This window comes from Oryzias latipes, chromosome 3 (assembly GCF_053564925.1).
Source record: "Oryzias latipes strain Hd-rR chromosome 3, Olatipes_Hd-rR_3.1".
In the NCBI taxonomy this organism is placed as follows: Eukaryota; Metazoa; Chordata; class Actinopteri; order Beloniformes; family Adrianichthyidae; genus Oryzias; species Oryzias latipes.
The window spans coordinates 28,198,280-28,218,444 of record NC_136239.1 but is presented as its reverse complement, the minus strand read 5'-3'; the positions used below and the strand labels follow the sequence as shown (position 1 = coordinate 28,218,444).

Sequence of the window (20,165 nt, the reverse complement as noted above, 5' to 3'; positions counted from 1 at the left end):
ATTTCACACTTAAAGACAAAATGCTGCCACTTTTTTAAAAATTGTGTGAATGTTGTCAAAAGTAAAGTTAATGTTTCAAAGATTTTTCAAGTAGTGTGAGTTTGTGGTTGTGTGTCCTTGCGATGGACTGGTGAAACCATCCTTTGTGTACCCTGCCTTTGCCCAACAGTAGCTGGGATAGGCTCCAGCAACATCGTGACCCTGAAAGGGACAAAGCAGGTTTAGAAAATGGATTAATGATTTGTTTGCAGTTCTTTGTTTGCTCAAATGACAATCGCCATGCTTTATCCGATACCTGGGCAGCAAAATGTATGCCTACAGCAAACGGACATGGTTATTTCAGAAAAATCTTGGTTGCTATTTTACTGGCAGGTTGAATTTGTTTTAAAATATTGATAAGATAGGGATGAATGAATTACCTTTTCCATTGAGAATGGTTTGCTGTGGCACAGTGGGTGATAAGTATTTTATTTTAAAATACTTAAGAAGCTTTGTAAATTGTCCTCCAAATTTACATTTTAATCTTTAGTGTGTGAAGATGTGAAGCTTTTATTGCATTTTTTTTTTTTGCATCTTTAGTCAATGATATATGATAATTGTGAATCTGAGAATATTGTAAATGTAGGTAACTTCAATTTAAGTTATCTTATTTGCAGTTTTAGGTTAACTTTTCCAGTTCCTATTCTAATTTCAGAGAAAAATCTTTGGCTCTTGTGTTTATATTCTTAAAACCTTTAGTTTGGTTTTGGGTTCTGAGAGAAAACGTGATAAAAGCATACCTCTATTTTGAAAACCAAACAAAACCATATTTATGGATAGAGTAAAAGATAATTTGAAGTTTTTATTTACGTCAATGTTAAAAATGTAATAAAGGTTGCTTCCTGATAACACATTAATATTGATACAGCCCAACCGATCTCTCAAATCCATAAAGCTAAAAGAATTGTTGGAAAAAAAATCCTTTAATATGGTTGTATGCAGGGCCCTAAATAAAGTTGTTGTCCAAAATAGGATTATTTTTGCTCAAGTGAATGATTCACCCAAAACATGACAAAGTCTGAGAAACTTCCCTCCATATTATAAGATTTTTTTATGTATTTGTTTGAAAGCACCTCATAGTCCTCTTTCACTGTAATCAGTAGGACAAAAGACTACATTGATTTTCTCTCTTTTTATTAAATCAAGATAGTTTTAGTAACAAGTGTTTGCTCAGGATTTTTTTTAATCACAATACATGCTCACACAAAACCCAGACACCGGCAGTGGCCTTAAGCATAGTACTGAAGGTTGGTCTTCTTCTTGGCTTGGACTTCCAGGATTCCCTCCATGTAATCTTCATGGTTGAGCTCTGTGGCGCCACGGCGCAGTGCGATCATACCAGCCTCCACACACACAGCCTTGCACTGGGCTCCGTTGAAGTCATCCGTGCAGCGAGCCAGCTCCTCATAATTGACATCAGGACTGACATTCATCTTGCGGGAGTGAATCTGCATGATGCGAGCTCTGGCCTCTTCGTTCGGCATGGGGAACTCGATCTTTCTGTCGAGCCGACCTGAACGAAGCAGAGCAGGGTCCAGGATGTCCACTCTGTTGGTGGCAGCAATCACCTATGAAGGATTTACAAGAGCACTGTGGTCAGACCTGGAGCACAACATTATTAGAGTGCATGCTAAAGTTTAAATGTAAAATTTAGCAACCATTTTAAAAGATTAAAGAATATAATGCTGTAACTAATTACAATTAGTTTTACACAAATGTTTACATGGAAAGCATCTTTACCTTGACCTGCATGTTGGGCTGAAAACCGTCCAGCTGGTTGAGCAGCTCCAGCATGGTCCTCTGCACCTCTCGATCTCCAGCCTTCTCGCTGTCGAACCTCTTCGTTCCAATAGCATCCAGTTCATCGATGAAGATGATGGACGGAGCTTTCTCTTTAGCCAAAGCGAAGGCATCTCTGACCAGCTTGGCGCCATCTCCAATGAACATCTGTACCAACTGCGGACCTGCCAGCTTTAGGAAGGTAGCTTTGGTCTGAGCAGCACAGGCCCTGGCCAGGAGGGTTTTTCCTGTACCAGGTGGGCCGTACATGAGAACCCCTTTGGGTGGCTGGATGCCCAGGTTCTCAAACTTCTCCTTGTGGTTCATAGGCAAGACTATAGCCTCCACCAGCTCCTGGATCTGCTTATCAAGGCCGCCTATGTCGCTGTACTGCTCAGTGGGACGCTCATCCACCTCCATGGCTTTAACTCTGGAGTCGTACTCTGTGGGCAGGGTCTCCAGGATCAGGTAGGAGTCTTTGTTGACCCCAACAAGATCTCCAGGTTTCAGCTTCTCGGCGTCCACCAGCCCGATCACCGGCAGGAAGTATGTCTGCCGGGTGGAGGTTTTAATGACAGCGCACTTTCCTTTTCTCTGGGAATCCAAATCCACATTTGCCCCATCTTCCTCTTGGTCGTTGGGATCCACATCCAGCAGCTCAATCACGTTCGAAACCAAGTACGGCAGAGTTTTGTTCACCTTTATCTTCTCCGTGTTTTCTTTGATTTTATCCTTCATGGCCTGGAGCTCATGAGTCACCCGAAGCACTTCGCTCTTCATGATCTTTATCTCGCTGTCGAGGAGACGAGTGCGCTGGACTATCTCCTCTGTGGACATTTTTAACACTTCTTCTCCGATTCCATCTTCCACCTCGTCCCAAACTGATTTGTCACTCAGCGACGCCATCTTTGCTCTGTCTGACTGCGCGCTGTGACACGCCGGAAGTTAAAGCTTCTTCTTCCGGAAGGAGCCAAGCATTTTCTTCCCAGACTGAGCGTTAGATAAAACAAGCTAAGCTCGCATTATCTTGTTTTTGTGGTCACTTCAGCTCCAAAACGATACCAGTAAGTTGCCTTTCATTAACAGGCTTTTCTTTCAACACATATAGTTTAGTTTTCAACTTTTTTTAACGCGGCAAACGCTTTACGCCACAGAAAAGGGTTTGTATCCCTATGTGTATGCTAGCTTACTTTAGCTATGCAGCTAACTTCAGCTAGCCGGTGTGTTTAATTTGAAGGCTGTCAGATGTGCTACGAGAGAACTGATCGTCTATAGACAAGAATTAATGATTTAAAAAAAAGCATTTGAAAGGCCACACAATGAGGTTCACGGTAACTGCAGACCTCGTGACTCAGAATATTATGTTTCTTTTATGTTCGCGCTCTTATTTCTGTTCTAGTTTTGCTAACTTCTCTTCTGTGTACACACACACACATCTTCTGTTTTTCAGCGTTCTGGACTCAGCATTGTGGAAAAAAACAGGGGAGATTGTGAAGTCTATTTTTATTCTAGTGGTCTTTTTCTACGTACATAGAGCCCTCTCAATTCAAGGCACCTGCTGCGAAAGTGGATTGGACAACTGCCTAATAGTGGTTGGCAGTGTTGGAACGGGAGAAGCACAAAACATGGACCAAAACAACAGCATCCAAGCCTTTCAAGGCCTGGCTTCACCTCCGGTATTAATCTCCGCTTTGGTTTCTTCAAAATGGTTTTCATAAAACAAACATTTCACAAATATAATATTTCTAATTACATGATCGGGTCATCACAAAATATTGAGAAAAATATTGATAAGTTCTCAATTTCAACTTATTACATATGTTTTGGTTAGTTTTGAATATGAGTTACTTTTATTTAAATTTGATATATTTATTTTCAAGATATTTATGACTGAAATATAAATTTCATTAAGGAAATCATGATTCTTTTATTTTGTATTTCTGTATTGTATCTACGATTACATTTAATCAGAGCATGATTTCCGGTTGCTTCAGAAAGTCATACTGCAGGTCATATTTTGCATTACTGTAAATACTGAGCTTTTAAAAAAAAAAAAAACTTTCTTCTAATTTAACAACGTGGTGGTATTGTATTATGCAGGGTGTGATGACCCCAACCATGCCAGTGTTCAGTCCCATGATGCCGTACGGCTCGGGCCTCACGCCCCAGCCAGTACAAAACACAAACAGTTTGTCCATACTGGAGGAGCAGCAGAGGCAACAGCAACAACAACAGCAGCAGCAACAAACACAGCAGTTGAACACAGGTAAAACAAACTTTTTATTCATATTCTTTTCTCTTATGTTGAGGTGAATCTAAAAATGTATTTAATTTACTGGATTTGTGTTTTTTTACTAAGAAAAGATAATTGGTATTGTCTCATAGGTCTTCCAGGAGCATCAGGACAGACTCCACAGCTCTTTCATTCTCAGCCAGTACCAGGTTCAACTACCACTGCGCTACCGGGGAACACCCCGCTCTACAGCGCTCCGGTGACGCCTATGACCCCCATCGCTCCAGCAACACCTGCCTCAGAGAGCTCTGGCATCGTACCACAGCTACAGTACGTTGCATACGATTCACAGAGAGATGAGAACATTGACTAATACTGCATACCCATTTACAAATTTAACTTTTTGGGTTATACATGAAAAAGGAAATTGAATTTATTTTAAAAATGGATACATTTAAAGAAAATTCGTTTTAAATGTTTTATTGTTCTAAATGTTTTTTTACACAACTAAATGCAATGTTTTTATTAAAATAACGTTGTCCCATTTGTTTTTTTTGCCACTAGAAACATAGTTTCTACTGTAAATCTGGGTTGTAAATTGGACCTGAAGACTATTGCCTTAAGAGCCAGGAATGCTGAATACAACCCAAAGGTAATCCCAAACTGATCATCTTTTCATGTTTTTTTAACTGTTAGCTTTGATTTGTAAGCAAGTAAGGCAAATGAATTTATTTACTTTGGGCCATCATCCGTCTAAACCTTAAACAAAACAGGCCTTATATTTCCAAAATACGGCTACGTTTGTAAAGTTAGAAAGCTCTACAACTGAAGTGGGAAAAACATTGTAATGTTGCCGTTACTATGCCACCTTCCAGCGTTTTGCTGCAGTCATTATGAGAATACGAGAACCAAGAACTACAGCTCTCATCTTCAGCTCTGGGAAGATGGTCTGCACTGGAGCCAAAAGGTAAGAGTGGGACTTGTTTTTTAGCTTTATATGATTTAAAATGTTTTGCAAAATGTACTATTTGATGTCAAATTTGATGTCAAATTATTTCTAATGATAAATCCAGCAGTCAAAAATTTAGACAGACTTGCCCATTGATATTAATGAATGACTTAGTCCAGGGGTCGGCAACCTGGGGCTCCGGAGCCGCATGCGGCTCTTTCATCCCTGTGCTGCAGCTTTATGGCTCTATGTGGTTTTCCTAGACTAAAACAACCCATTTCTGCGTAAAATTAATTACATTTGCGTTAGGGCGCCCCTACATCCTGTCAACTTGCTGGTATGATGACCGTATGTTGCGCTGTCTGTGTAGAACACGCTGAGGGGGGGGGCTGTAGGCGGGGGAAAACAACTTGGAGTTGCAGAGGAACATGTAGAGAGACGGGGGCGGGGCTTAGACTCACCGCTTATGATTCCAGACCCGCAACAAACTAAGAGGTGCTTCCTAATAAAAAATAGTTGTCATGCATGAAATGGATATACTTTATTGGGTTTACTGAATTTATTGAGAAAAAAATAAAAAACAAGTTAGAAACAATTTTTCCTAAGAACCCTAGTGTTGCGGCTCAATGTGCTTTTATTTCTGTGGGAAACCAATTGGCTCTTTGAGTGGTAAAGGTTGCCGACTGACTTAGTCAAGCTTTTCACTGGTGGTATACATTTACTCTTACGCTTTATCCCAAAGGATTTTTTTCCCCCATCAGCTCATGTGTTTTTTTTTTTTTGTAGTGAGGAACAGTCCAGGTTAGCAGCTAGAAAATATGCCCGTGTGGTGCAAAAGCTCGGTTTTCCTGCAAAGTTTTTGGACTTCAAGATTCAAAACATGGTGGGCAGTTGTGATGTCAAGTTTCCCATTCGTCTGGAAGGACTGGTCCTCACACATCAGCAGTTCAGCAGGTAATTTCTCCTTGTTTTACTGCAGATTTAAAGAATCCGTATAAAAATCCCTGAAAGGCTTTTCAAAAATGTGACAGTTTAATCGACTATTGACAGTTATTGATAAGAAAATATGTTGGGACAGCTGTGCTGACACACATGCCAACTTAGGTATTAAACATATATGTTTAACATAAAAGAAAATATTAAGTAAAAAAATAAATCTGAATGGATGACAAATGATATAAATGTACTGAACAAGCACCACAATGATATGTATGCATCAGATTTTATTAATGCTCCAAAACCATCCATTTTTTAAACTGGTTTCCTGCAGTGTCTGTAAATCTGATAAGCAGGTCAGAATTGAACAAAATCCTAAACCACAATCTGACTCACAGACAGAAGTTTGACACTCAGATGGCAAACTATATATTTTTTTTTTATTCTCCTGGTTTTATTTTGCTTTTCTAAAATGAGGTAATATTTGTATTGCAGCTATGAGCCGGAGCTTTTTCCAGGCCTGATTTACAGAATGATCAAACCTAGAATTGTGCTGCTTATCTTTGTTTCTGGGAAGGTGGTACTCACAGGTAAGTTTTCACTAGACTTTTTTGTTTCCTATTGTGAGTAAAACAGGATGTTAACTGTATGTACTTATTGTTTACACTTTTATTTAGCATTTTTCTATTTTTTCTTTGTTCTCCGTGAAGTATTTAGAATTTTGTTGATGTAAAATTGAAGTTCCAAAACAGATTTTTAAATTCTTTTTGATGAGCTTTACCTTCTGTTTTTTAACTTATTGTATTTATTTCTATTTTTAGGTGCCAAGGTGAGAGCAGAAATCTATGAAGCTTTTGAAAACATTTATCCCATCCTGAAAGGATTCCGCAAGACTACGTAGAACTTATAATTCCCTGTTTTCTATCCAAACGCTATAACTTTTTACATTTCTGTCTATTTTTTCTTTAATATTCACTGAGATGTTAACATTTTAATATTGACCTCTTCAAGTTGACAGTAAAGACTTGAATGTGAAAGACTATTTGTCTTTCCCTTAATTTTTTTTTTAACCAAAAAGACATTTTAAAGGTCCTCTGCTCGTTTCCTCATCACAATTGATCTTCACCCGGAACTTTACCTGCTTTTAGCTTTTACATTTTCTTCTCTTCCTCGCTGGCAAGTTTTCTTACATCGAATTGTACGAAAATGTAAAAAGTATTGAAGAAAAAGGCAGGTAGACCGGGACTTTTCCTGGTTTTATTTCAGTGTTTCAGGTTTTGTATATATTGCAAACTGATTTTTTTCTATCTTTACTCGATTTATGAATGATTTCTCCTTATTTTTTGGGTCAACCCCTTGTAAACAATCTTGCCACAAAATCGATTAACTTTTCAAATTTCAAATTAAACTGAAGCCATACTTGTCCCCAGGTTACAGTGAAAGCCCTCATTTTATAACGAATAGAAACCATTTCAATAATTGAGTTATCCGATCCAGACTGTAGTTTGTTCTGCAATAATTTGCCTTTACCAGTCAAAGTCACCCCATGTTTCCATCATTGCTTGAAGCTTTTTATTTTTTATGAAGAAACTGAGCATAATTGTGATATCAGATGTGCTTTATTGTAAAACTTGTACAAATGTATATAACTTATTTTCAATTATTAGTCATTCAAAGTTGATAGGATGTTCCAAAAAGCTTAAAGCAAACAGGAAACTTGGAAAAATGATGTTAACAGGCATTCAAAACAATAATGTTCATTAGTCTGTCTTCAATTTAAATGCACCAAGACAAAGGAGTTTGTTTTTTTCTATAAATCTCTGCAGAGAGTGAGTTAACAGTGTAAATGCTCCTGCTTGTCCTGGTTTTTTTTCTTTCTTTCTTTTTGCAAAACTTTGTTTAGAAAAGTACTTATCACTTTTTGATTTGAGTTTCTGGCACTTGTTGATTTCATTTTCTCGTTAACCAACCTAAGGATTACCTTTCAGAAGCCAAACTTTTAAAATAAGTTTCAACTTAACGTCTGTTCCACTTATTATGGATGTTGTCACCAGAAATCCATTTTCCATTTGGATACCTGTTCCTCCACAACTGTTAGAGCTGTACTGTGCGTTAATAAACGTGTTCATACATCCTGTTCATAAAGCAGAGTTTTGTCTTTGTAACATCTGAGGTTTTTTTTACTTTAAGCAGTGTGTTTGCCACAGACTCATTTATTTATCTGAAACTATCTGGAGGAAATTTTTTGAAGTAAAAAAAACCCCTTCAATTTCTTCAAGTCTAGAAAAGAAACTTGAATCGGTCACATTGGGTGGAAACCTATAGAGTTCATAGGTCATCAGATCCATGACATTCAGTAGTTTTTATACAGTTTTCTGTAAGTATTGTTAAATTGAACACTTTGAAATTTGAGTAACATGGTGGTTCAACAGCACAATATGTAAGGTAAAAGAACCAATGGTTTTCTCTTAGTTCTATTTATAAGCAGTAAAACAGCTGCTGTTATTGGAGATGCATCTGAATGAACGGCCCAAACTGGTCTGTAGTGGCACATGACTTGTATTGGCTAATAAGGTCACGTTTAAAGTTTACTCGGTTGAAGTTGTCATTTCGTGAATTTGAAGATGTTTCCAAACTTTTCCGTTTTGGTGTTTGTTGTATTTGTGGTTTTTGGATTTGTGACAAATTTTCTCCTCAAACATCTAGGTTTTCCATCTTTCAGATAAAGACTGCTTTTCCAAAAAGGTTTATGTTGTAAAAAAAATTTTTTTTTACATTTAGTTTCTCTGTAGTAAAAATAAACTTGTAAAAGCATTTTTCACACACTAATTGCTTTACGGTTCAGCTTAGTTAAAAAAGAAAAAGAACTACAAAACAAGATAAGTAGGCCATCGTAGGACTGTAGGTGGTATGGTATCTTTAAGTCAGGCACCAGAAATGAGTGAAGTTTAAGGTTTGGCTCTCATGGCATGCACATGTGTGTTGAAGAGCAGCTAAAAAAACCTGACTGCTGGGTTAATGTGTCGTGCAGTGTTACTCTAAAGCAGGGGTGTCCAAATCCAGGCCTTCTTGTTTTCCAGAAACCCTGCCTTATCTGCTGTTGATGACCTGGATCAGGTGTGTTTAGCCAATAAGGAGCTTCAATGGCAGGATGGATGGAAAACATTAAGGAAACTGGATTTGGACTTTCCTGCTCTAAGTTTCTCAAAACCGTTCAGCATTTGTTTCCAGAAACTTTATTTCTGTCACTTGCCCACATCCAGAGGTTTTGATGCTCTAAGCAGCAGCAGAGAAATGGACAACTGATGTTTGAGCTGAGTCTCCACTGATTCGGCTTTACACCAGAGCTCAAGCGTTGTTTCTCTCCTGTAACTGATTGGATTTCATTCAAGTTCTTTTGCATTTTGAATTGTCGTTTTTGTGCTTAATCCTAGGCACTTTACCATTGGGAGGTGGGTCATCTAGACCCACTAACAGTGCTCTGAACATTTTTTCTTCAATGATTAGTGAACCTCACTGGTGTCCATGCATTACATGAAATCTTTCCACCTTTGTCATGATAGGGAGACGTCAATGCAAGGTTGGGGTCATCTAAGATGGCACAAGGCTTAAACATATAAAGAAAAAATGAATATTTTATAGGAAAACAGATGTCTAAAGCTAAGGTTAATACAGACAAATAAGAAACTGCATCCATCTGTGTGCAACACTTCAGTGAATCTGGTTTAACCCTGATAATCAGAGAGAAATGAACTTTTTTTTAAATATATATATTCCTGGTTAAAAATGAGAACACTTTATTTGTCTTTGGTTTTCTTGTGTTGATCAGGACCAAAGTCCTGTTTCCAGATAAACTCCTGGCAGTACTGGTTGTCGTGGTTACAGCTGGCAGAGCATGTGTAGACCACCAGAGTTCCCCAGTCAATACTGGCTCCTGTTGAGTCCACAGACAGGTCATTTAACAGCTGGGGCATCACCTGCACAAACACACATCATCTATGTCAGCATCAAAAGAACTTCCTATTCCTTTTTATTTCAAAACATTTAGCAAATATGTCAATTTATTAGATATAGCAGCATGCACAGTCCGTGTTTTACTTAACGTTGGGAATGAATACCTGAAACTCAAATGTCCTCTTAGCACCACAGGTGCATTGTGGGATGTCTTGATCTGAAGGGACGTGCTGTGCGGAGACCCACAAAGGGACTCCTCCCCGACAATAACGAATCACCTGGTTGAGAAAGATCACTGTAAATGGACGTAAAAAGGTATAAGTATAGTTGGGAGGGTTCTGTACCTGGTGTGGCTCTGACGCAATCTTCTTTTTAAATCTTTGAAACACTTTGTTCTCTTCAGTCTCGTGCATGGCCATCTCCTCCAAGTCTGTCTCTGCCAGAGCTGATGGACCACAGGGAATATAAAGACGAGTCAACTCTGAGCCAGTTCTAAAATGTCCTAGTTTGTCAATCGTGTATGAGATATTACTGAAAACCTACTATCTGCTAAGGAAGACGAGGCAACACTTTTCTGGTTACTGTCTTCGTCTCCAGGTTGAACCTCTGAGTCTTTTCCCTGCTCTTCCTCCTCCTCCTCTTCCCCATTTTCTTCAGGTTCAGTAACGAGCTCAAACTCAGGAAAGAGGAGGGGAGACGTTGCAACGATGGAAATATCTATACAGGAAAACAGATAAAAGCAAACAAAACCAATTTTCCAGCATCTGTCAACGACCAACTCCATGTATGTCACATTGAGAACTAAAGTACCTGGGTTGCCACATTCCCTCTTGTGAGACTGCTTCCAGTGAATGGCCTGGTGATGTTTGACACAGTAAGTTACAGCATGACAGCGGGAGCAGGCCTTGTTGCCAGGGCAACCACAGACCCAGCACAGTTTAGCTCCAGAGATGGGCAACATGGTTTGGTCCTCCAGATCGCTGGGCGGTTCATCCTCTGAGGGGACAGAGATGCTCACCATCAGGACACAGAAACGGATTTGATCCTCAACCACTGAGTCATTTAAATTCCCACTATTCAGTTCCTCTTTCAGCAATTCTCAAATGTAATAAATACTTAAGGAAATTGCTTTTAGGTTATCTAATATTTGGGATTTGACTTAACAGTTTAGGGGTTAAAAATGATCCCATTAGTTGATTTTCAGCAATATGAAAATGGTGCTGGTACTTTAGGTAAAGCAGCTTTAAGTTTTGATCCTCACTTGACTCAAACTAAGGCTACAGCTGTTCTGTAGTCTTTTAGAGCAGATTTATCTGAAATCCTGCTGCACAAACCTGGAGGGGGCTCATAGGGGTAGAACTCGTTACTTCTAGGCAGCTGACTTCTGAAAACTGGTGTGACAGATGAAGAGAGAAAAAGATTTCTCAGTGTATACAGAACAGTTGATACAAGAAATGGGCAGAAATATGGCAATTGAATGTACCTTTCATACAGCGATTGTCATTGAGTATGTAGCACTCAGGGGTCTTACAGCAGAACACAAAGAGTATTCTGTGGAAACTTCTCTCCTGGCCAGAAATTGGTGCATAGACCTGGAGCAAACAGAATTCATATTGGTTAAACGAAAATGTTTAAATAGGTAGATGTGTTTACTTGCCTTTAGAGACTTTTCCACACAAACATCATCTTGCATAAACTGGATATGAGGGGAGAAGACTGTCTTGATTGTCCCTATTGAAGATGGGATAACTGAGGCGAGGTGCTGTGAAGATGTCTGCCCCTTATAGATTGACAGAGTTTGTGGTTATCAAGTAACCCCGTTGGTCCAACTTGGCACACTTGTCTCTTCTCAAGACATCCCTGGCCATAATGTAGGACAGTGTTTCCCAACCCTGGTCCTCGGGGAACACTGTCAATCCTACCCTGATCTAACACATCTGCCTTTGATGGCTGCCATTTTCAGGCTTCTTCTGCAGGGCTTAATGCTGCATATTAATATAGGATTGACTCGAGATCTGTTACCCCACCAGCCTGATTTTGTAGGTCTGTTTTTTTGATGGAAAACACACAGATCTGTTCTCCTGATTAAACTTTTTTTTTTTTTAAATCTGTATTAACTCTACAAAAAATATATTTATTTTAATATATTTTTTCTGTCAAACCTATTTTTTTTTAAGGCTGGTGTGGTATAATTGTGTTGTTACAGTCTTCTGTTTGTTTAGGGCCATCAGCTCTTATTTTACTTATTTTATTAGGTCGTTCTGTGATTATTTTACTAACCATAAGCTTTGGGGGATGAACGTATCAGTAAATTGCAAAGAAAAAAAAATATATATATATATTTAAAAAATTAAAATAAATGGTTAACTGTTATCCAGTTGCCTCAAGCCACAGAATACCAACCTGGAGCAGGAAGACCATAGGCACGCGGCAGATCTCACACTCCAGCGCTGACTGGGATGGAAGCCCTTTCTGGCTGAGCCACGCCGGCTTCCCTCCAACCTTACTGGGGAACTGAGACGACCGAAGCCGCCACGGCTCCACCTGCTCCAGAAAACCCAGGACTACCTCTGCCGATGCCATGTTTTTTTCGTGTACTGCACCACACACGCTATTCCGCTCATGTACACCCTCCGTATGGCAACAGTGGTCAATCGTTTTTTTGTTCCGCTATGAATGGGCGATCCAGATCACATCTAATTGTGTGCGCTAGATGGCGCAAATGTTTCAAAGTTGTTTATAAAGTTTAATCGAGATGCATTAAAAACATCATTACTTATAACTAATTTGTACTTGTCTCACTTGTAATCCCCTTAGGACCAGGATCAATCTTAGTCGATCAGTTGTAGAAGTAATTTACAACACACAAAATACTGCTTATAGAGTATTTTGACTATAAGCATATATTTTAAAGTAAGTATGACTTTGTTTATGCAGCATGAGTAAAAATATTATAAAACCATGTAAACTATTCGTGCAAAATATAAGTAAATTAATAAATAAACAGTATTATTTCCATTTTTATACAACCTCAGTCAGATTCACTCGACGGGGGGAAATCCCTTTTCCTACAGCGCAGAATTGACTTTATTGGTGTTCGCATAAATTCGTTAAAAGGACAGATTTAATATTATCTCGCTGAAATCTTTTTTTCACTAGCTTCGCCGCATATTAGACGTTTGAATCCCCTTTTTTCCTCTCTTTTGAGTCTAAGGTGTTTCCCGTCTTTTCCTTCAGGACAGCGTCCTGCAGCCACACCAGCTGCTCACGCGCGCAGTGATGTCATAGAAGGGGAGTTCAGGACGGGTCTGTCCGCTGGACGACAGGGAGAACCGACACACGCTGGGCTGGAACCAACCGCTCCTGCCTCGAAAAAAGTTTACTTCAACCGTACAAGAAATATGTGCTTTGAGTTTGACTCGACTCTCTCTTAAGTTTTCGTCTTGTGAGGAGAACCGACTTTACGGTCATGGAGAGGAAGCAGACAGCAGCGCGCTGTTAGTCGGCGGATCCTGGAGGAGGAATGGACGGTTTCATAGCTGGACGCACTCGAAAGGACTGAGCCTCCTGTCTGCACCTCCATGTCTCCGTCCTCTCCGTGCCAGGTGCCTGCTCGGGACAATGGGGGCTACGGATACAGGCACGCGCCTGTGTCACCCGCGCCGCCCGTCCCTCCGAGGAGGCTCCGGAGCCGGGATGGGGGCGCCGGAGGGAGGACGCGGCGATCCGGAGCAGACAAGCCGGAGAGGAGGTTGAAGTGTGTCCTGGTGGGGGACGGAGCTGTGGGGAAAACCAGCCTGGTTGTCAGCTACACCACCAATGGTTACCCCACCGAGTACGTCCCGACTGCCTTCGACAACTTCTCAGGTAAAGTCTGGAACTCTGTCTGAGTTTGGACCTCAACGCCCACTATACTGTCTAATCTAATGCATCTTTATTTCTGCTTCTAATGTTAGATTACTTTTTTTTTTAAATTTATTATAAAGAAATTTTAAAATTAATACCAATTGCTGTAGCTCTCAAAAGCAGAAAGTGTGAAAAATGATTAATCTGGTAGTTGAAACGTTAGTTTTCATTTTAAACTAATTGACCTGTTCATAAACATTATGAACATGAACATGTATGAACTTCATATAAGGAATACGGATATTGAGAATTATTAAGAATAGAACAGATAGTCCAAATCACCAGTTCCCCTTAACATTAACGCTAAAGTTACACTGATTTCTACCATTTTTTCTATTTTACCATATTTTTAAAGGTCACTTTCACCAGCTGAACTTTACTTGTGTGTTATTGACTTTATGATGTTTGTGTGTGTGTGTGTGTTTGCCAACAGCAACTGTGTCCGTGGATGGGCAGCCAGTCCGGTTACAACTGTGTGACACAGCTGGACAGGTCAGTGGTCTCACAGGACGCAGTCCCTTCATCAGCATTTCCTGTTGTTGCTTTCAGCTGGAGAGAACACCCTTTGGAGGAATTAGTGCCTCTTATCTTAGTGGCATGTGGAAGCTGGCATTCTTTTATTTTTCTTAATTCTTTTATTTTTATTATTATTATTTTCAGATCTATATTGGACACTTTAAATTCTTTTAATGGAAAGATTTAACCAGAAAGACATAATACGTGACAAAAAGGTTCTTTATAGCCATGGATCTTCCATAGTAAGTTTTATAGCCAAATGAAAAGTTCTTCATTTTACGAAAACTTTTTAATTCTTTAGTGAAGAACTTTAAAGCATTGAATAGCTCACCCAAAATATGTTGAAAACTATTCAGACACTCTTGTACTGTCATGTTTTGCAATATTGTCCAGTTTGAAAAAAAAAAAAAAAAAAAAGTAGGGCATTGTCACACTGGACAGAGAGTCGACTTCATTTGGAGAGTGGTGTGAATGCTCTCCTGAAATCTGCTGCTCACCAAACAATTGAACAATAGTCGAGCAGATAGCCTGGTCACTTCACTTGCAAGTGAACCTTGGTGAGTGTCGGTGGCATTGGAGACAGAACAAAGAGGTGAAGTTTACCATAGGGAGCAATCTCATTTTCTTTTGTGTTGGTTTTATTTTACTTGGTCAGAAGTTAAGGCAAGACTTCCTAGAAGCAAGTGTTGTAACATATCCAGGTGGTTTGGTCCATTCAGTGTGAAAGCAAACCAAAGGAATGTGGGTAATAATGTTGCAGTTCCCTCCTACTCCTTTTTTTCCCCAATCTGGTCAGAAAATCAGTGCAGCTGAGATAATTAAACATGTCACCTTAACAGAGATTTAACTCATACCAATAAATAGGAATGCTGCTGCTGTCATTTACAGAAATCGCAGTACATGAAATGAAAATTTCACATTTTACAATCAAATATATTGTTTGAAATACTTTTTACAAAGGCAACTTTTGTTTTTTTCAATTCCAGACTTATATTCTGATAGTTTGGGTCACTTGTCTAGAAAACTTAACTCTGAGTCAAAATCTTTTCAACAGAGAGATGGAATTGTGTCTAAAGTTGAGGAACTCACTTTTGTCTCAAAAATGTTAAAAGATTCTTATCATAGAGGACTGCCTATTTGTTTAGAGTTAACATAATCAAATTTGTTTAAATGATGCCCACGCTTTTGCTGAAAATATCTTTAGAATATCCGCTTTTATAATAACATTACTAAAATACTTTTTGAATCCATATGGGTGCCTGCACATGTGGTGTTGTTCATAGAAACGGTTACTACAAAACTTTTTTTCTCCTTTTTTGTTGTTAAAATCTATTGTTGTGCTGAACAATCCTATTTTTCAAACTTCCTAATACTTGTGATATATCTCAGTGTTATGAAACCCCTAAATACTGTTTAAATGTTAAAGGGTTAGGAACGTAAAATGTCAGTCAAATGCATAAAATGACTTAGTAGGAAAAAATCCTATTCAATTTAATTTAAACAAACCTTTTATTCCAGGTTTATTCTGTCTTGTATTCACAAATCTTTAAGGAATAACAGGACAAACACATTCTAAACAAGGGAAAATGAACTTTCATATAGAGAAAAAAGTTATTAGATAAAGAACCACAATAGGAAAGACCAAAAAAAACAAAAGCAAAACAAACAAGATCTGGAATTGTGGTAAAAAGATGTGGGCCAATAAGTACCTTTAAATTGAAAAAAAAGAAAAGAAAAAACTCCCTAACAGCTGAATTATAGTGAAAGAGGAAAATAATAATGCAATTATATAATTTTACTTTGTAAAGGGTTGATTAAGTAAAAAAGGATGGAAACACTTCAATAAAAGTGAAGAAATCTGTACTACTGCTGCTTTTTTTGTTTTAGTTTTTCCCAGATCTTTGTGGAATGGCCTCTTTGCAAATCCCAAACTACTTCCACATAATGAATAAATATTTCCTGTAAATTAAGTTGTCTGTCTCGTAATTCATGCATTTGGTTGATTTTGAAACTCTTAAAGAAACGGGGCAGTGTTGGTAAACTTCAGGCAGACATCGTCATAGGCAGTCTTATCTTTGTTTAGCGTCATCTAAAGAGGAAGAGGCTCTCAGAAATTGTCTTTCCTGCTCCACCAGTGAAACTAAATCTGATTTTCCTCAGCTGCTTCCTCTCTTTGAAGATATTTAGCATCATATCATCACTCTTTTCCTCTTGACAACATGACGTTTTTTGCTTGGATACACAGTACTGAAATGGTCTTTTAGGTTATTGCCACACCTAAGACGCTGTCCCCATGCACACAAAACTGTCTGCTGAGCTTTCTCTATTCAGATTTACTTGTGGTGAATAAATTCCTGTCTTGTTCTCTTCAAGGATGAGTTTGATAAGCTCCGCCCCCTGTGCTACACCAGTGCAGATGTGTTCCTGCTGTGCTTCAGTGTGGTCAGTCCTGCCTCCTTCCAGAATGTCCCAGAAAAATGGGTACCTGAGATCCACAAACACGCCCCGTTGGTTCCTCTTGTTCTGGTCGGGACACAGTGTGATCTTCGAGAGAACGTCAAGGTGTGGAGTCTGTACTCATACATGTTTACACTGTCGAGAATCTAAAAAATCCTCCACAGAATGAGAACTTAATATAGAAGTTTCTAAAAACCAGTTGGTCTTGATTGTTTTTAAAATTGTGTGACTTCACTTGTAAAACATTTTCTTTTGATCTTTTTTGGAATTATTTTTTTGTCATAACCTAAAGTAAAATGTTTCATCTCGAATCCAACATTTCTCTTTATTGTTGGAAAATGCCACTGAACAGCATTAGCTTTAGTCACACTTTGTCCTTGAATGACATCCCTGCATTCCAGCAGTTTATGGGATTGTTTTTCTCAGGGATGCCTATGTAACCAAACTTTGTTGGTTGGACACATTTTGGCCTTTCATTTGAGCTGCTGCTGACCTTAGATTGGCAATAACAAGTGTACTGCTCCAGCCTTTTGGATGGGAAACCGAGAAAAACATGTTTTTCTTCTCAGGTTTATGTAAAACACTATGTTTATGCATAGTGTGTAAGAAAAAAGGAATAAGATTGTCAAAGGTATGCAAATATTACAAGACAAATATGTTGCTGGGTTATTATGACAGCAAAAAGTCACTTTGACTTGTTAAAAAGAGTGAAAGAGAACCAACGTCTTGATTTCACTATCCCAGTAATCCAGGACAGTTTACTTTTGTTCTTATATCAAATATTACAGAATTGTCTGCTTACTGAAAAATCACATTTTTTGCGTGTTTTACCAATAAGATCAAGAGGCTTAATGATTGACTCTTCCTCTCTCAAGGTCCTCATCGATCTGGCCAAGTACAAAGAGCGGCCTGTTGACCCGGCGGACGCCCAGGATTGTGCAGTGGAGATCGGAGCAGTGGCGTACGTGGAGTGCTCCTCTCTGACCCAAAAGAATCTCAAGGAAGTGTTTGACACAGCCATATTGGCCAGCCTGCAGAACCACAGCCCTCGAAATCCCAGGCGAGGAAAAAAACAAAAGCGTTGGACAAAGCAGAGGCAGGCGCCAAACAAGATGAAAAGACTGTCAAAGTCGTGGTGGAAAAGGTACTGTTGTGTGGCCTAGAGTCCGGTCTGGCTTCAGTTGTGTCTGGACTCCTGGTTTTTCCACCTGAAGGAGCCAGATGCAGGAAACCAAGGAAGTTTGATTTGATGCCGATGAGATTTACTACTGAGCCTCTCCTGTGTATTATTGGCCTTATTGGCATCAGTCAGTACGTTTTGGGGGACAACGTGCTGATTATTCCAAGAGTAACTTGGAAATGGACTTTCTAATGAATCCCTTCCACTAAATTAGGATTCATATGGATTTTTCTTGTTGCAGTTGTTGTGAACCAGACTGCTACAATGTCAATGTCAGCACTGGTGACCAAAGTAAAAACTGCATCTAGTCAGTCATGTTTTTTTTAAATGCATCTAAATTTAGAGTCCTTTTTAAAAAAAAACAACAACTGCATGAGCTTGAACTTCCCACAAACAAAACTTTCAACATTTTTTTCTGATCAAGCCCTGCCAGCATGCAGTTACTGTAAAGACGTTTTGTAACCAGACTATCTAAAGAAATGTACTAACTCCTCCGTTATTTATCCTGGGCTGCATCAGATTTTTATTGAACCTGCCTGTTAGTGTATCCTGGAATATGCCTCACTTTTTGCTTAATGAAAACAGGTTTTTCCTTTTGTCTTAAGACAATGACTTCTCATGAAAGCATAAAAGCACAGACTCTTCTGTGAACGCAAACTGTCTTAATTGACACATTTTTACTTCAAGCTGTGATAACTGTCTACATTCGCCCCATGCTGTGTGGCGTATTATAAGTGTTTGTGAGTGAATCTGAATCTAGAAAACATCTTTGATATGAAATGCAATTGGTTAAATTGAAATAATCTTTTTTTTTTAGAAGCGACAGCTTCCTTTCAGAGGTTCATGTTGCAAAAACGAACAGACACAATAAATCTGGTTCACATTGTGCTCTATGTAACATTGACTTATTGTTGTCTTAAACTGAACATGATGTTACCAGCATACTTGTTCAACCAGTTGTTCTCTCTATATGCTAATGTTTGTTTTAAAGCTTTTGTCAACCAAACCAAATTATATATTTTTTTATTATTTTTAGTAATAATGCCAAGAGTGGGGTTCAGCTGCCACTCACTCCCTGATTTATACTAAACTTTTTCAACTTTTTACTAAACCAAACACTGATACCTACTTTGCCTCAAAGCTCCTTGTTCTGGAAACTTTGAACCAACAAGGTCAAAAGTGCAACTAGACAAATTCCTGTCATGGACTTTAAATCAATCTGCACGTTTTGTATGCATGTATGGTAAAAGTATATAAGTATATAAAAAAGTTATTTTCTTTGTTTGCTGCAATGCTCCATTCACATCATTCAGTTTAGAGTTCCACTCTAATCATTTTTGATCTGTGTTCAAATTCTTCACAGTGGTCTTTTAATTATGATTATGTAGTTTTTAGCCAAAATAAAAAAACCTGTGTTGGATTTTCCTTGGACATAGTTTCTGCAGAGCAGCTTTAGTTCATTAGAAATTCCCCCTATGAGTTGTGGGTGGGACTGTTGCTGCAAAGTAAGCCTGTGCTCCCATCAACCACTTTGTTTAAACGCTCTCCCGCTAGCGCAATATCGGAGCTATATCCAGCCGTACAATTATAAGCCAGATTCCAGCTCAGAGGAGGAAAACGAAAACGAACATTGATCTATATGTCTGGAAGCGGATGCATCTGAATGTGGCCTGCTGATTGTAGTTTGTACATAACAACTACAAGCTTTTTAAAACAGGATTTTTTCGTCTGCTCCTGATTCACCACGATTTAAAAAAAGAAATACTCAGAAATGCAGTTTTAATTTGAATTTTCTTTATATCTGTTCTCCATCATGAGAAAAATGCAACAAAACACAATTTTCATTGGAGTGGGTTTTAAAAAAACAAAAGATTCAAGTGTTTAACATCTGTATTCTATAATACCATTTTATTTGTGATTAAAGGCAACTTTTACTTTAGTAATAAAAAAAATAAGACTTGGGATGTTTAGTAAACTGAGAGCAAATTAGAGTATTTCAAAATAGAGCTAGATACAAGAATAAAATCAACAAATTTCTAAACTCTTGGATATATTTTTGTTTAATTTCCAAGTTTATTCAACCACATTTCTATGAGTGTGTTTTCTGTCTTTCAAAGTCAAGACGTAAACATTTAGAAAAGATGTATCTGCTCTGATAACTCTTCCCGTGGAGCTTCTATTAATCTCTGCAAGAGCTGAGATTATAAACAGTGTTT

At 38.6% G+C, this 20,165-nt stretch overlaps 4 protein-coding genes across 7 annotated transcripts; 2 read left to right on the top strand and 2 right to left on the bottom strand.

Annotated features, from left to right (window-relative positions):
* Nucleotides 1-1,258: 1,258 nt before the first annotated feature.
* psmc3 (proteasome 26S subunit, ATPase 3) lies at nucleotides 1,259-2,744 on the bottom strand. Its single transcript, NM_001160446.1, is given in 2 exon segments — nucleotides 1,259-1,607; nucleotides 1,780-2,744. Coding segments are annotated over 2 exon segments (1,284 nt in total). The 5' UTR covers nucleotides 2,725-2,744; the 3' UTR covers nucleotides 1,259-1,268.
* On the top strand, nucleotides 2,743-8,081 carry tbp (TATA box binding protein). 3 transcript variants are annotated; one of them, XM_023950276.2, is made up of 9 exons: nucleotides 2,743-2,882; nucleotides 3,353-3,494; nucleotides 3,919-4,084; nucleotides 4,204-4,381; nucleotides 4,616-4,703; nucleotides 4,927-5,018; nucleotides 5,787-5,954; nucleotides 6,432-6,526; nucleotides 6,758-8,081. In XM_023950276.2, the coding sequence occupies exons 2-9, from the start codon at nucleotides 3,444-3,446 to the stop codon at nucleotides 6,835-6,837; spliced, it is 918 nt and encodes a 305-aa protein (XP_023806044.1). In that variant the 5' UTR covers nucleotides 2,743-2,882; nucleotides 3,353-3,443; the 3' UTR covers nucleotides 6,838-8,081.
* Nucleotides 7,537-12,603, bottom strand: pdcd2 (programmed cell death 2). Of its 2 annotated transcripts, XM_078944579.1 has the most exons (9): nucleotides 12,294-12,603; nucleotides 11,548-11,670; nucleotides 11,374-11,482; nucleotides 11,225-11,281; nucleotides 10,701-10,886; nucleotides 10,434-10,607; nucleotides 10,235-10,335; nucleotides 10,055-10,168; nucleotides 7,537-9,913 (listed from the first exon to the last, which is right to left on the bottom strand). In XM_078944579.1, exons 1-9 carry the CDS (start codon nucleotides 12,471-12,473, stop codon nucleotides 9,734-9,736), a joined length of 1,224 nt encoding a protein of 407 aa, XP_078800705.1. In that variant the 5' UTR covers nucleotides 12,474-12,603; the 3' UTR covers nucleotides 7,537-9,733. The 2 variants fall into 2 exon arrangements, with proteins under 2 accessions (XP_078800705.1, XP_004067297.1); XM_004067249.5 differs by lacking the exon at nucleotides 11,548-11,670 and having other exon boundaries at nucleotides 9,157-9,913; nucleotides 12,294-12,589.
* An 87-nt stretch (nucleotides 12,604-12,690) lies between these two features.
* On the top strand, nucleotides 12,691-19,369 carry rhoua (ras homolog family member Ua). Its single transcript, XM_004067248.5, has 5 exons — nucleotides 12,691-12,803; nucleotides 13,128-13,757; nucleotides 14,230-14,288; nucleotides 16,686-16,874; nucleotides 17,645-19,369. Exons 2-5 carry the CDS (start codon nucleotides 13,472-13,474, stop codon nucleotides 17,930-17,932), a joined length of 822 nt encoding a protein of 273 aa, XP_004067296.1. The 5' UTR covers nucleotides 12,691-12,803; nucleotides 13,128-13,471; the 3' UTR covers nucleotides 17,933-19,369.
* Nucleotides 19,370-20,165: the final 796 nt, after the last annotated feature.